This window comes from Botryllus schlosseri, chromosome 8 (genome assembly GCF_051294905.1).
Source record: "Botryllus schlosseri isolate E-star chromosome 8, Bs_hap1, whole genome shotgun sequence".
Classification (NCBI taxonomy): Eukaryota; Metazoa; Chordata; class Ascidiacea; order Stolidobranchia; family Styelidae; genus Botryllus; species Botryllus schlosseri.
In genome coordinates this window covers 946,968-962,591 of record NC_137243.1, presented here as the reverse complement: position 1 = coordinate 962,591, position 15,624 = coordinate 946,968, and the positions used below count along the sequence as shown (strand labels likewise).

At 40.0% G+C, this 15,624-nt stretch overlaps 1 protein-coding gene across 1 annotated transcript; it reads left to right on the top strand.

Moving 5' to 3' along the window:
- The first annotated feature begins 1,094 nt into the window (after window positions 1-1,094).
- LOC145444574 (elongin-A-like) lies at window positions 1,095-12,168 on the top strand. Its single transcript, XM_080322575.1, has 13 exons — window positions 1,095-1,236; window positions 2,460-2,516; window positions 2,903-3,030; window positions 3,871-3,958; window positions 4,020-4,106; window positions 4,642-4,737; window positions 5,281-5,360; window positions 5,656-5,843; window positions 6,920-6,972; window positions 7,031-7,670; window positions 9,396-9,685; window positions 10,427-10,664; window positions 11,878-12,168. The coding sequence occupies exons 1-13, from the start codon at window positions 1,168-1,170 to the stop codon at window positions 11,940-11,942; spliced, it is 2,079 nt and encodes a 692-aa protein (XP_080178701.1). The 5' UTR covers window positions 1,095-1,167; the 3' UTR covers window positions 11,943-12,168.
- The last annotated feature ends 3,456 nt before the right edge of the window (window positions 12,169-15,624 follow it).

The window sequence follows — 15,624 nt, the reverse complement described above, 5'->3', positions numbered from 1 at the left end:
TTTCGCATAGACTTCGCTATATATGGGCATTTACAAGCGAAAGGACAAGAAGTATACGATTTTCGCTGTGATTTCGGTTTATATAGATAGGTGTGCGTCTATAAATGGTAAAGAATTGTTATTGAACAGAATTTTAGGTGGGGCAATGCCCCAGTTGCCCTATAGGACGAGCCGCCACTGGTGACTAGTATAGTAGAATAGTATACTCGGAAGGGGTCGCTCACACTTTCACTGATATAAATTGCTAATAAACCGAACCGAACCGATAATAGAAAACTTCTGAAATACATTGCCGCGGTGTGATTAGAAAAATATCGACGACTACTAGCAGGACTATTTTGGATTTGGATTATATGTTACTAAACCGGTTTGGATCTTGATCCTGTAAAACCATGGTCCGTGCGTGACCAATATCTATATATCGAATATATTTCTAATTTGGAATGGTGGATTTGTACCTTTGACCTTCACTTCCTTCATGATGACTTGATTGACTCGATGAGTTGATGACGTCGTAACCAGCTGGCGTCACGCTTCGATGAGCTGCTTAAACATACACTTTGCTCGACTCGTGCTGGAGTGGATTGATGGCATTTGTTCGAATACTTTTGCATCTCAGTTTATGACCGTGTCCTCATTTATGCAATCGTTAAGTGTGATTCTTCAAGAATGAATTGAAAGAAGGAATACCAATTGTAAAACATGAAGTGCTGCAAAATCTTGTGTAGTTATATAATATAGTTCGAATTTATTTATAAAATTTTAAAACTTCCTGTTCCGAATCAGCTTTGTAAACTGTACTGTAGCTGCCCCAATTTGGCCTAATTCAATTAATATGCCTAAAGGTAAAGTCATGTACACTGTCTGGGATCCATTGGAGTTCGTGATTGTGGTGGAATTGATTTGAAACAAAAACATAACGTTCAATTTTCTGTTGAAGTGAATATTCTATGCAATAAACCCTTCACTCGCCTGACTCGCGCACGATTAATTGCTGAAAACAACCATGGTTTCTAGTCTGTTAACTGTGATCTGATCACTGCTGTCCGAGTTAACTCCAATCGGATCTACTCATTCTTGGTTTTCTTGATATATTTAGATGGAAGTCGTTTGAATACTTGTTAGCTGATCTGTGCCAAAAACAGGAAGCAATTTTAAGCAAGAGAAATGGAAGAAACTGTTGCATTGATTGAAAAATACAAAGCCCGGTTAAACACACAGTATGAGTTCAAGAAGGTCAGTGTGCTGATTCCATGTAGTCATGTGATTACTCGGAGAAAATGAGGCCAAAAAGGTGCTTAGAGACCAGGGCTGAACCTTTCAGTGTTGCATCCGGACCTTAATTTTCCGTATACTAGTTTTTTTTTGACATCACCAAACCCAGTATTGTTGATTTGTGGGTGTGAAGTTTTTTCGGGGATGAACTTGATGAAAAATAGATTTCGCATCTGTATGACCAGTGTAAACTTTCGCCTCACACTCACCACTTTAGAACCAAGATTTAAAAAACCAGCTAGAAATAAAAACTACAATTCTCACACTCGCTGTGACCAACAGAACAAAAAATGAATGTCGCTCGTTGCTTTTGCTAATACCGGATTTCATAGTTATGACGTATCAAATTTGTACAGATGTAGATTAGTTCATAGCAGTTTTTTAAACTTTCGTAAGTTGATTAACCCTATTTGTACACTGCGCTGCATTTGGCTGTTGCCCTAATCTACCATACATGATAATGTCTCAACTGGCGAGTTGAATTGACTTATATATGCGAATACTTATATACGATTTTGTTAGTCGAACTTTTCAGAAGATTCATCTTAAACACGAATGCAAATGCATGAACCGACGTACCTAATACGAAATCCTATGTTCAAAACATATTTACACGTGGATATGGTCAACCAACAGTTACCTCGAAATACCGTATACTTGAGACTTTTGAAAACGGATAATGTCACAAGGTCTAAATTCCCAGAAATTAAGCCAACGTTCGCACTGATGCATAAGTCCATGATTGTACCATGTCTAGCACAGATAGCTGCTACTGGTAACCTTATGAGGATGTAGTATGCTTAACCTGACGTCGTATTCGACTCCCTTCGTGATATCTTTTCATCATGGATCAACTGTAAATTTTATGCAGTGGTTCATGCAATGGACACCCCCTGGATAGAACAGTTTGTTTGAACAACAGCCTATCGGCAATTTGTACGTTCAACTCTTATGCACATTGCACAACTTCTGGCTTGTGATTTAAATTTACTATTAGGGTTAGTTTTAGAGTGACATGCTAAACTGTCACATGCTCGAATTACAAGTTATCATAATTTAAGTCTGACTTGGTAAATTAAGTATAGATAAGCCATCATGCGTCCACTCGTAACTCAAGTCGACGTGGAGATATTGAGTATTCGGTGATTTGATATAGAGCCTAAATTGAATTGACTTCTATTCAGGTATTCCGAGCTCTGCAAAAACTGAATGAAATTGAGATGACAGTCGATCTTTTAAAGGTGAGCAATGAGCATGAGTAACACTGTATAAATTTTCAAATTTATCCCACGTACCTTACGCATCAAACTGATTGCATATTGAAATTTTGAGTGTATGTATTATTCAGCCTATATCCTATTTATTTACATCACATTATTTACATTGAAGAGCTTCTTGGAGGTACAGAACTTCAATATACAATTGAAGAGTATATTCATATTGAAATGAACTTGAATGTTTTCGGCTGACACTCGTCAGGGGTAATCGTCAGCAACTAGTAGAGTTCCAATTCTCTACTAGTTGCTGACGATTACCCCTGACGAGTGTCAGCCGAAAACATTCAAGTTTATTTCAATATGAATATACTATTCACTTATTTACATTATGAATCACTTCTACATCACAGGCCACCGGAGTCGGTAAAGCCGTTCACAAACTACGTAAAGAGAAAGCTCTCGGTGAATTTTCGCGAGAAATCGTGGCCAAATGGAAGAAAGTGGCAAATGTCGGCATTCAACTCAGTAAAAACAAAGGGTAACCTTCCATATTTTGTTCTATCTCACACAACTCGTGGGAACTTCGAGTCGAATTAGTTGACAGATGGTCAATTAACTATTGTTTTGTTGAGTAATAATCCCAGTTCTTGCTGCCGCTTTTAGTAAAGATGCTGGTTCTAGTTTCATAGTTTGAAAAACGAGTAATCCTAGTTCTAGTTGCTGAACAACTAAAATACGGTGTCGTCTTTTGGCGTGAATCACGATATTGGTGTTCTGTTGTGTGATGTTATAGCAGCCACTGCTAGCTCAAAGTCTTCACTACTAACAGTGCCGCAGCCAGGGGTAGGTTTTTCAGATCGAAACACTCAATTATCTCAAACTTGTAGTGAGAGAGAGAGAGAGAGTCTTTATTTTTATCCAACCAAAATACATCATCAAACAGGTACACTTGACTCTAAACAGTCTGGCTGTAAAAAATGTTACGGTAGTTAAAAAAAATTGAAGAAAAATTGAACGATGGTAGCAAATGATCAATGAAGCAATGTCTGGGCGAGGTAGGGCAACAGTGTTAGTGTAACGACAAGAGGTGATCAAGTAGGGCTTTTTTGAATCCATTATAAGGCAATTCACGGATATGTGGTGGTAATGCATTCCAGATGATAGGTCCCGAGTAGTCGATAGATCTCTTAGTTAAGTTGCTATTGGGTGGGGGTAAGAGATGCTAATTGGAAAGCCGCTCCGACAAAATAAAATTAATGATTGCATTGAAATTGAATCTGGTTAGTTGTGTTTTAAATAGCTAGTTTCTAGCTAAGTTGTTGGTACTAGTTCTAGTTGCACATTTTGAAAAGTCTGCTGATGCATTTATATTTTATAGAGAAAACTACTACGCCAGCAAGGTTAAAAGCGAGCCTTGTTCCTACGATCCTGCCCAGAACTGGAAAATGGATTCCTTGGACCATACGGTGAGAAAGCTTCACTGAATTTGTGTGTATGTCTATGAAATCGAGCATTCTTTCGTTTAAGGAGTCAAACGGGTACAAACCCGCAAAAATGCAGGTGCAAAATGATACAGATGAAGAATATGACCCTTCGCAAAATTGGCATTGTGAGGTAAGTCTTCCTTCAGTTGGTAAGAAACGACACCTATAAAACCGATGCTTAGCACCTTCACGGATAACCTCCATATATTCAAAAGATATGGCATATATTAAAATACCCCAAATATTATCTAGAATTATCCAAGTCGGCTTCGTTTAACAGCAGCTGTATTACCAATTCGGACGTCACACGCTTGAAATTTCGAATAATCACTGCATTTATTTGGACAGCTTTACAGCCATTGCTATGTTTTGACACGAGATAAACTAAATGACTCCGTCTGGACACTTGTAAGCTATAGGAAGAAATATTTCAACATTCGCACCCTAGCAGTTGTAGATTCTAGTTGTCTGACTCCCACACTACTACTACTTCCATATTGTGACGTCACGAAAACTGTGATAATTTATTACCTCTAACTGATACTGTTATTTCTTTCAAAGCATGATATCGATTTTATATCATCGGCAAACTGATAATAATCTGTCAGGCTGGAGTTTTAAGCTAAAAACGGGAACTGAAAATGTCTGCTTTCCCTCTCTGACAGGGAACACAACAAGAAGCCTTGACTCCGCCCATCCGTATCAAGAAAGAAAAATTATCCCCCAAACCCAAGAAGAAACGGAAAAACCGCCATATTGAAGTGAGGCTCCTTATTTGTGTAGATGTGAAAATTCATGTTGTGCACACGACAATAAGCATCAATGCCGCGATTATGCTGGGGTTTGAGCCCTCACATCTGAATCGATTATTACTACGCTGATTCAAGAGTGGTCGGATACCATTATTTAGAGTACTGCAGCTATACACCCCTTTTTATTAAGATTTACATATGTCAAAATGGATTATAGTTTTTATACTTTTTGCCCAATCCTTGAAACCCCGATTGATTGTATCACAGCATAGAAACATACAGTACAAAGCCACACGCATTAGTGTTACTGACATATCTGCGAATCAATCCAAAGCATTGTCACAAAATGCACTGAGGTAGGTATCGTCGTATATATACCTAATTGATGGTATTACTTTCTTTGTGGTCACATAGAAAGTAGATACTCGAACTCCACACATCATCTACGCTGTTATGCTGTCATTATTTTCAGATACTCAAATCACTTGAGTACCCGATTTTTCCCAGGCCTAGCCATGATTTGATTTGTCAGTAACATGATGCTATGTGCAGAACGATGTCAGCGATGCGGGAACCTCGCGACGACCCAAAGACGGCCGCGGTGTCACCGTGGAATCAATCACTCCGACAAGGTAACCTAGCTGCGTGTGAGAGTCTGCCTCAGACTTGTGCAAATTGCCTATCTAGCTAGATGACGGCCAACTGACTACTGTTTTTGGTGGTTGCAGTTCTAGTTGCGTATTTAAAGAAGTGAGTAATTTTAGTTCTAGATATTGAAAAGTGAATAGTTGTACTTCTGACTACGATTTTAAAAGCGAATAGCTGTAGTTCTAGTTTCGGTTGCGCCTTTTGAAAACCCAGTAGTTTGTATAAATGTGTTTGAGAGTTTGTGCGTATCGGAGCTGATCTTTTGAATTTCAACGCCAGGATCGAAGAGTACGACCCGTCCAGTAATTACGTCGTGTCGCCTACGCCAAACTCCGACCCGGAATCGGACCAGGAATGTCACGAGGAATACGACCCCGGGGGCTCGGAATCTGCGTATCGACCCAATTCGAAGTTGAGTCGGTCGAAGTTGAGCGACTCGGAAGATTCATACCTGGAAGATGAGCCTGGTTTGTTTGTTGTAGCATTGTAATTCTGTATAGAAGTATTCATGGCAGCCATATTATCTCTGGCACTCAAGCAACAGTAGAAGTCTAGAAGTAATGTACATTTTTATTCAGAATATCCGAAATTTCGTGTCGGTGATATTTTGTGAGACGATTGTTGATAAACAATGTTCAATTCTCTACTAGTTGCTGACGATTACCCCTGACGAGTGTCAGCCGAAAGTGTTCGAGTTCATTTCTATATCCAAGTATTATATCAGGGTTGTAACAAGGCTCCGAGTCGCATGTCAATCTCACTTTTATAGTTTTGACTCGAGTCATTTTCAATTCGTCACCGAGTCAAATCCGAGTCCAAATCATTGTGTTGACTGCTCAGTTTCCATTTAAAAGTCTTGTTAAACTCAATTTTTATAACTCTGTTTGGCGATATCAAATGGTCCGCATTTATAATATACTGATTTTCTTCACTTTTAGCAGTTTCTGGTCGCATACTCAAATACCAGTACCAAATAGATGAAATCCCAAATAGTGTTGTTGTTACTATACCATTCTTCGAAATTACAATGAACTGTCGGTCTTTGCTGTCCGAGTCTCGAGTCATATGACTTGGTTCGAGTCATGCGCAATGACTCAATTCCAAGTTGAGTCAATGCACAGATTGACTCTAGTCGAGTCATTTGCGTATTTTGAGAAAATGACTCGAGTCAAGTCGAGTCATCGGAAAATACTGACTCGAGTCCAGTCATGACTCGAGTCATTAAAACCCTGTTTTATATAATTGTATATGGAGTTCCGTACCTCCAAGAGTATCTTGGCAAGTAAAAAAGGTTCTATTTTTGTGGAAAAAACTGAAAATTGTATAGCTGATGTACAGCTTCTTTGAGGTACAGAACTTCAATATACAATTTAATAGTATATTCATATTGAAATGAACCCGAATATTTTCGGCTGACGGAGCTGATGTACTAGTATTCGAAAACCATAACCACTTGAGCTAGTAGTCCAAGTCGGCAAAACCTGCTTGACTACTTTTGAAAAAGTAGTTGTTTAATAACCGCCTCTGTTTTGTGTTTTTCCAGGAGCTTATCTTCTCCATCCCCAGAAAAGCAACGAGTCGCGGCCTCAGGAAAGAGTGAGTTTTGACGTCCGTACTCGAGTTTGACTCTAACTCGAGCTTGTCTTTATTCCAGACCTCCTTCGTGCACTCGACCACCCTCTATTCTCGGAACAAGAGCGTGGACAGCGAGGACGGCTCGTGGGGCTCGAAAGTCGATAATTTGGAGGACAAAGAAGCCGACTCGTACAGGAAAATCACCAAAAATAAAACACTATCCCCGAAAAACACTTCCAAAGTGAAATCTCACAAAAAATGCAAAATTAAAAGCGAATCGTCGGAAACGCAAAAAAGTAGCGAAAAATCAAAAAAGCGTAAATCGGACGAAAATTCAAAAAGCGGCGAACGGCACGGCAAAAAAATAAAAGTGGAAAAGCACGAAGTCCGGGAAGCAAACTTCCTTTTCGAGGGCATTCCGGTCGTCGCGAATCATAAAAGGAAAAAATCATCGAAATCCAAACCAGACGATAGTATAAAACCGAAACTAAACCTGCACTTACCTAAAATCCAGGCGTCGTACAGGCCCCTGCCGGCCCCCGAACCCGTCCAGGTCAAGAGAAAAGACGCCTCGCTGACGGACAGTCAAGCCGCGGAGCTTCACGCCAAGAGACAGACCAAGAAAATGCTGGTGTATTCCGGCGGGGGAGGAGCGATTTTGCCGAAAATGATGTCGCTGTTCGATCAATGCATGATGGTGCTGATGAATAACATTGATGGTGAGCTGGCTTTTTGTTTTCTACCTCGAATTACACTCTGTCGGTTTAATTGAGAAATACCGTAATTTTCCAAGTATAGTACGCCCCCATGTATAATACGCACCCTTAAAATGGCATGCAAATTTGGAGAAAATGCCTGTACCCTTGTATAGTACGCACCCTGCATTCGCAGTACATGAATAGCTGTGTTTTAGTACGCGGTGTTGTTCTGTTTCGCGATGTCACTGTCGAACAATCATGACATAACCATCGCTAATCATTATGCAATCAACGCCATTGTCTCTAAACGACGGTACAGAGCAGCCAAAGCCTGCGAGGCTGGCGACGCGATAGTTCGGGCCAGCGACACGACGTCTTGCGCATGAGGCCTGTTACAGATGCGATTGGTAATCATTATACATGTAACGGCATTGCCTCTATACGATAGTAGATTGGAGCCAAAGCCTGCGAGGCTGGCGACGCGACATCTTGCGCACGAGGCCAGATGCGATTGCTCAGGCCAACGGGTATGTCGCGCACACCATGCCTGTTGGAGGTGCGACTGATTACGCAAGCGATTATATTTTGCGCACATGGCCTGTCGATGAATTAGCGAGGAGAGCGCGCATTCAGCAATCAATGAATGACCTAATTTCGCTCGCATGCAAACGGCAAACCAGCTCAGCAGGAGATTGCGTGCTGTGCAGACGACTCTCGTTAATTGGCAATCCGCTTTTTGCTAATTGGTAGCGCATTACACTGATAATACGAATTACTGGGCACGATGGCTGAAAGTGATGCGCGATTGCAAACAAACATGAAGAAAGGTGTGATTTCAAGTTTTTTATCGAGGAAAATTTTTTTCAAGCGTGTTGTTCCCATGTATAATAGCAATACGCACCCCCCGATTTTAGGGCAAAAAACCGTGAAAATTTTGCGGATTATACATAGAAAATTACAGTACATTCGTATTGAAATGAACCCGATTATTTTGATCTGACACTCATCATGGGTATTTGTCAGCATCTGGTAGAGAATTGGAAAAAAACATTGTATATCGACAATCGAATACAAATACCCCTGACGAGTGTCAGCCGAAAATATTCGGTTTTATTTTAACATCAATATACTATTCAATTGTATATTGAAGTTCTGTACCTCTAAGAAGCTCTTCTATTGGTTTAAAGTAGGCTTTTAGAAGCGCAGAACTGGTATATCGCAAAATGTGACATGCCCTCATCAGCAGCGAACGTCAGTAAATGCAGTTGACCAAATTTGAAATATAGGAAGAATTTAGTAGTTTTGACGTCATACTGACAACAGCCTTGTAGCCTGTGACGTAACACTGGGTTTTCAAAATTCAGCAACTAGAACTTTACTCGCTTTGCAAAACTCGCAGCTAGAACTAGAACTGCAGCAACTCAGTAACCGAGACACAACTAAGCAAATTCAAACCTGAAGCGACTCATTAATTTTTATTTTGTTGTAATCAGAACAGCTTTCCACATAATATCAGTGCAACCTCCCCTGACTACCTACATCCCTGTTAGTAGTGATGTCTCTGAACTTGCAATGACTGCCAGAACAACACGCAACGGTATCACGATGACACACTTTTCAAAATCTACAACTAGAACTACTTACAGCCAAGCTAACAAAACTAAGTGGATTGGTAGTTTGTAGCTCACAAGTCTGCTTCGAGTGGAATAAATTGTGCAACACGAATATATCAGTTTTGTTTTCTAGCCATCGACTCATTCGGCGGGATACCGTTTGAAATCGTGCATCCCGTCCTGAGGAAATGCACGTCCGAACAGCTCTACCGACTGGAGGACTCCAATCCGTATCTGTTGGAAGACACGGACGCTCTGTGGCAGGTGCATTGCGCCAGCGAATTTCGAAGCCAGCGACCGGACGAGATGGAATCTTGGAGGGAAATGTACTTGAGGCTGAGCGACGAACGGGATCGTAAACTGGCAAGCTTGACACAAATCATCTCGATGAAAGAAGCGAAGAAAAAGCCGCTGGAAAAGAAGGTATGCTTTGTAATGTTCCTCTACATTGCGTACAGTAATTATTAACCAGAGATGATCAGAATAATGAGCGTAGCTAGCTGAATAGATGTGGAGGCAGCGATTTCCAAGACATGTAAAGATTACTCCCGAGTGTAAGTAGAAAATGAAATCATTGTGCCCAGTCCTATCTGAAAGGTACTCGAGTTATCTGAAAACTGCTCTTCATCTTTCAAGTACTACAAGCTCTAAAAATTAAATAGCTTTTTTTGAAAAACTGTTAATGTAGAAGCGCGAAGTCCAAAAACATGGCCGCTCCATAATGTGAAAAATGTGAATATGTGAAAAATAAGCTAATTTTTTTTTTCAAATTCTACTGGCCACTCCATAAAATATTTAGGTTGCCTGAAAACCGATCAAAATCAAATTCGGCTCAATTCCAATTGGTAGGAGCATTGCAAAAAATAATGTGTACGGTGGCAAATTCTTAATTTATAGAACTGACCACCGTTTCTACCCGCTTCTACGGGTTGGAATTGAACATTTTTTTAAGACAACCTAACAATGTCATGGGGCCAGTAAAATTTCAAATTTTTTCATTTTTATTTAATAAATCCAAAACTTTATCCTCTAATAGCAATGCCTCTGCAGGTTGGAATTGAGTCAAATTTTATGTGCAGTGTTTTTAAGGCAACTTTGTAATTTTATGAAGTAGCTAGTATAATTTGAAGAAATGGTAAGTTTGAACAGCCCCACTGTTCGCAGGTGATGTTAGCCTATGTCGGAGCAAACGCCAAACCGCCCAGAAGCGTCCGTCGCGCTCAGGAAAAGTACGGCACAGCCGGGAGGTCGCGACCATCCAGCAGTACGGCGTCACAATCGACGTCGTCATCCGTCAGAAGAGATCTGGTCGACTCTCGGATGGCCGTCCCGGTCGGTTCGATCACGGCGGCCACGGTTGACAGAGAGGCTCGAATGCAGCAAGTTCGGGAAATCAAGAAACGTAGGAATTGAATTAGCTTAGATTGATTAGATTGGAATTAGATCGATGGCTACACCGTTTTTTCTAAAGTAGATTAGATTTAGAATCGCTGAATTTGCAAAAACGTGGAAATCAAATTATATTCTGAATTAGATGGAGATACGACAAAAATAAAGTTCAGTTCATATCAAATCATATCCCAGCATTCTAATAAGCACAAGAATGACAAATGTCTGTACAGTAAGGCTCTTCAAAAATGACGTTTTTTCTCAAATCGCACTGGCTACTTAATAAGATTGTTAGGTTACTTAATTTAAGCCTACACACCAAATTTGGCTCAGCTTCATTATCCATGGTGGAATCCAAGAATTATCATCGAAAAACTCACATAACTCCGCTTCTACTGGTCGGAATTGAGTCAAATTTGTTTTGCATCGTCTTTGAAGACAGCTCAACAATTTGATGGGGTTGGCAATAAAATTTTAAAATTTTTTTTTTCAATTTCCCCTAATAAATTAAAAATTTTAATTGGATCTGCGGAGTCCTATACTTGTCAGAATCGAACCAAATTCGGTGTGCAGCGTTTTTTAAGGTAACCTGACAATTTAATCAGTGAATGGCTGGAATCCGGGAAAAAAAGTTATTTTTGAACAGCCCTACTGTACAGTGTACATTACGCTTCTTGGCTCGTTTTGCACTATACAGTTATCATGTAGCATTTTCCAATTGGACTAGTTAAGGAGAAATGCCTTTACTCAAATTCTGCTGCAATTTGTGAAATGTTTCTATGGTGTCATCTTTATTCTGATCTAGTTTCTAATTTTCCTGAAAATGCTGCAGCAGAACTGTGTTATACGAAACGAGCCTAGCGGGTTGTACAGACATTATTTCTAATACATAATTGAATCCAATTCATTTTCAAGTTTTTGCGAATTCTAATTGTAATCTAATTTGAAAAAAGACAATTTTGTTACCTTTCTAATTGCGGTCTAATTTGGAAAGGCTGGAAATGTTTTAATCGTGCAACTCTTGCAGCTGACATCGAAGAAAGACCAAATTATCTTTCTGTGGTTTAGAGCTTGCGTTATTTTATTTGCGGTCCATATCAACCATAATCTTGTGACGTCATAATGATTGATACTTGAATACTTGACTAAAAACTCAATTCAGAATTGGAATGACTCAAGTCCTCGATTTTTCTCAGCTGCAACGATAACGAATAATTCATTTTCAGCACGTATCGCTCCGATGATGGCGAAGACTTTGAAATCAATCGGGAAGATGAGATTTCGGAGATGACGTTCTGTCTGTCTGCTGTCGGCTACCGAAACTGCTGTCGACAAAAAATACAAGGTGTTGCAGCTATGCTTGCAAGTGTGTTGTCCACAGATTGTCATCGCCAGATATGATACCCTCGATGAGTAGTATGCTGTTATTATCCAACTAGGAACTTTTACTCGTACTTGTACAGATTTTCCTAACTGTATGTGGGTGAGTATTTCAAATATATTGCAAGAGAGATGAATCGCCGTTTCAGTGCTGACGCTTGTGCGGAGTTATGTTTTTGTAGTAACTGGGGTCGGATAGGTCGAGGTTAGATCTGTCAGTCTGTCATAACATTGGAATTTTCGTCAGATTGAAACACTGCAAGATTGCGTTATAATGAAAAGATAGGAGGGTGTCGAAACGGCGCGGAATATACTGTTTCAATAACACACACCTTGGCCTGCAGATGACATGGAAAAAACTTCCTCTGTCACTTAATTCAGCAGACAATGCCAATTTTGCTGACGTGTTCTGGGAAACGGTGGGTGCTTGGAGGAGATTTGGCTCCGTCCTAGATGCACTTGCGTATCAGGTAAATACGATCGGCTTGGAAGGAAGGATCAAGGTTATTGATAATATACTCAACTCAGGAGTCGATACGACTTGGGAGTAGTCTTGAAATAGGGTGGGCGTGGGCCTCCCGATATTATATCATAAGGCAGTGGTCGGCGACCGGCGGTTCGCAACCTGATAACGATCAGCGAGGAGCTCGTTACTGGTCAGTGAAAAGTTCGCACACTTTAGCATAGTGAAAGAGAAACAAGTCAAGTTAATCTCTTGCATGGCAGCCAATGATATATATATATATCAATGTATCTATCATTGATGGAAGCACATTTGTTACAGCATTACTGTGCACCCGTTACTGGCCTTATACTGCATGAGGTGCAATCAATTTTCAACGTTGAACAATGGTGTATTTTTATAACACAAAACACAAGTCCGCGAAAATAATTTCATTTTGAAACCGATTCACGGAGCAAAAAGGTTACCGACCCCCTGCAAGGTACAATAAAGCGATGCTGTGGACGTATTTGAGTGAAGGATACCGCACTAGAATCCATAACACCATTCAATGAGAAAAATTTACACTGCATGAGAGGGTAATTTCTCTAAACAACTTCGGTGTACCAAGAAACGACCGTCACACATCAGGTAATTTACATAACGTCAGAGAACGATCAGTTCCATGATCAGCTGATTGCGACGAAAAAGTTTCATTGTTTATCCGGCGTCACCGTTCGCTCATTTTGAACCCTGCGTTCGGCTACGTTACGAACCACACAAACAAAGGACGGGTCTTGGTCGGTCGGTCGGTTTTGGATGCTAAAGGTGACGCGAACGGGTCTCGGGTCAACATCGTTATTCGACTAGGGCTGGGCAAAATGATTCGAGTACTCGAATCTGAATCGAGTAGTAATTGTAATGATTCGAGTCGAGTAGTAAAAGACGATTTTTTCGAGTACTGAAATTATACGCTCCTCGCAACTGAAAGTTAATTTACTGACGAGAATTATAGTTTTGATACTATTTTCCACTGAGGAAGCCGTGAAACCTTGATTGGCCGTGTTTCAGCATACCAAACACAGTAAAAAGCTACGAACGTTACTGGAAATAACACTTTTCCGAAGTCATGATCATCCGACAAATTTGTTAAGAAGTGCAATGAAATCGGTATGGTCGAAAAAATACCAAAGCATCTTTAATGTGATGGTTAACAGGCATTACATTCTTTGTGGTGGCATAAAAGGTTCATATTTGGACTTCGACATAGTACATCATGTTGTGACGTCATAATGAGTGATACTCGATTACTCGACTCGACTCGAAGCATATTACGTAATTCAGAATCGAATCACTCAGGTACTCGATTTTGCCCAGCCCTATATTCGACTTGTTACTCTGTTTGTCATCTCGCAACACTACGCTGCGAAATATGGAATGATGGATTAGTGGATCATCGTATATAACATTTGATATGTTTTGTTCATGATTCCCTCCTACCTATATATAGCTGGCCCCTAATGTAACAACATTATATTAGTATGGTTAGCATATTGCCACGACTGCTGTTGTGTTGTTTATTTATGTTTACCATGAAATTAGTACGCTGGTAATACAATCTATAGAATGATTGCTGTGACAAATCAATGAATGTTGCTCGCTGGTTTACTGAATCAATACTAGTCAGCACTCCAGGAGATTACCAGACCACAACCTGTGATATCGATCTCGCCTACCGACACATGCAGCGTTCCTTTTTGTAGCATTCTTTTTGTTATCCTTTCTTAAATCCAGTGCGCATACCTCTTATTTACATGCTGTAGGAGTGTAGGCCAAGGTAGGTGTAATGATTAAAAGACTATTCGTTTTGGCACCCTCCTATCTTTTCATTATATCGCAGTCGTGTGATGTGATGTATTGATTAGGTAAAATTTTTAATAAAATGATGATGATGACCTGACCACTCATTTCACTAACTTGTATTCACCGCTCGTCTGCTGAATTCCGCACAAAGTTCAGTGGGCTCCTCTGAATTCCGTCACTATAAGATCACCCTTCACTTACGACAACCCATATGCCATTCCTATTTAAAAGATTATTTCCGATCACTGCTAAAACATTTCAATTTTCATCTCGGACATAGTCACAAATTGTTGCAGCCTAACTGATATTGTGACTGAGATAACAGCAAAACCAACATTGTGGTAAGCCTACTTCATGGTTAATGTCAGTATAAGCATATCGTTTACAGCTAGTGGGTATCTTGGTACAACAATTCGACTCTACATGAAGCACCAATCACCAGCAAGCTTAATCGTGATGTTGGTAGCAAGCATTGGTTTCTCTCAAAATCACTATTATGACGTGATATATGTGTAACACGCACATTTCAAGCATTCATTCCGTACTGTTATGTAGCCTATTGCGTGAAAGATTCAGTGAATTTGTGTCGTGGTGATGATTGTTGTCAAACAAAGGTTTTAATGTTCACATTATAACAGTAACCCCAGATGAGTGCCAGCTCTAAAAACTTTGGAAATGAATATGAATATATTATTCAAGAGTCAAGTTTTTCGCATGAATTGCCTTGATTGGAATAGGCGTTTCAGAAATGTAGATTGACTCGTGACTTGAAGGGATATTTCAAGTCGGTAACGAATCGGCGTCGACTAAATTGCTGTACCTGTACAATGGTACATGCTCAAATTGTAAATGTTCTCAACATACGAATTACCGCTCGCGAACAAAGTGATTACAGCTTACGTGGTCGTAGACTAGTAGCATACTCAAGCAGTAATCTATCTATAGCAGTGTATTTCTGTTTTGTAGCCTGCTCAGTGCTCACCTAAACAAACTTATTGTGCAATTAAAATCGAACAGATATGCAGGTTACACATTTATATTTATCGTCAGCAAATGGTGCAGGCTTAAAGTGTAAGTGGGATATGTGTATCTGTCATATCAATTTGTTGCAGCTTTCAGAAGCTTCGTATTCAGTATTCTATCTACTATTTTGGCTTATAGACTTCATGTAGACTTGTGGAGAGCTACTAACGTAGTTTAGTAATTCTGTGTTTGTGTGAGCGATAGAACGCCCGTTTACAATCATATATTCATTATTCGATTCACGATAAATAGCAACTTGCCTGTA

What these genes read in the sequence shown, in the direction of transcription:
- LOC145444574 (XM_080322575.1), top strand. Translation starts at nt 1,168, where the DNA reads ATGGAAGAAACTGTTGCATTGATTGAAAAATACAAAGCCCGGTTAAAC. An exon ending in CGCAAAATTGGCATTGTGAG is followed by an intron (nt 4,107 to 4,641) that starts GTAAGTCTTCCT and finishes CCTCTCTGACAG; the next exon opens with GGAACACAACAAGAAGCCTT. An exon ending in GCTGATGAATAACATTGATG is followed by an intron (nt 7,671 to 9,395) that starts GTGAGCTGGCTT and finishes TTTGTTTTCTAG; the next exon opens with CCATCGACTCATTCGGCGGG.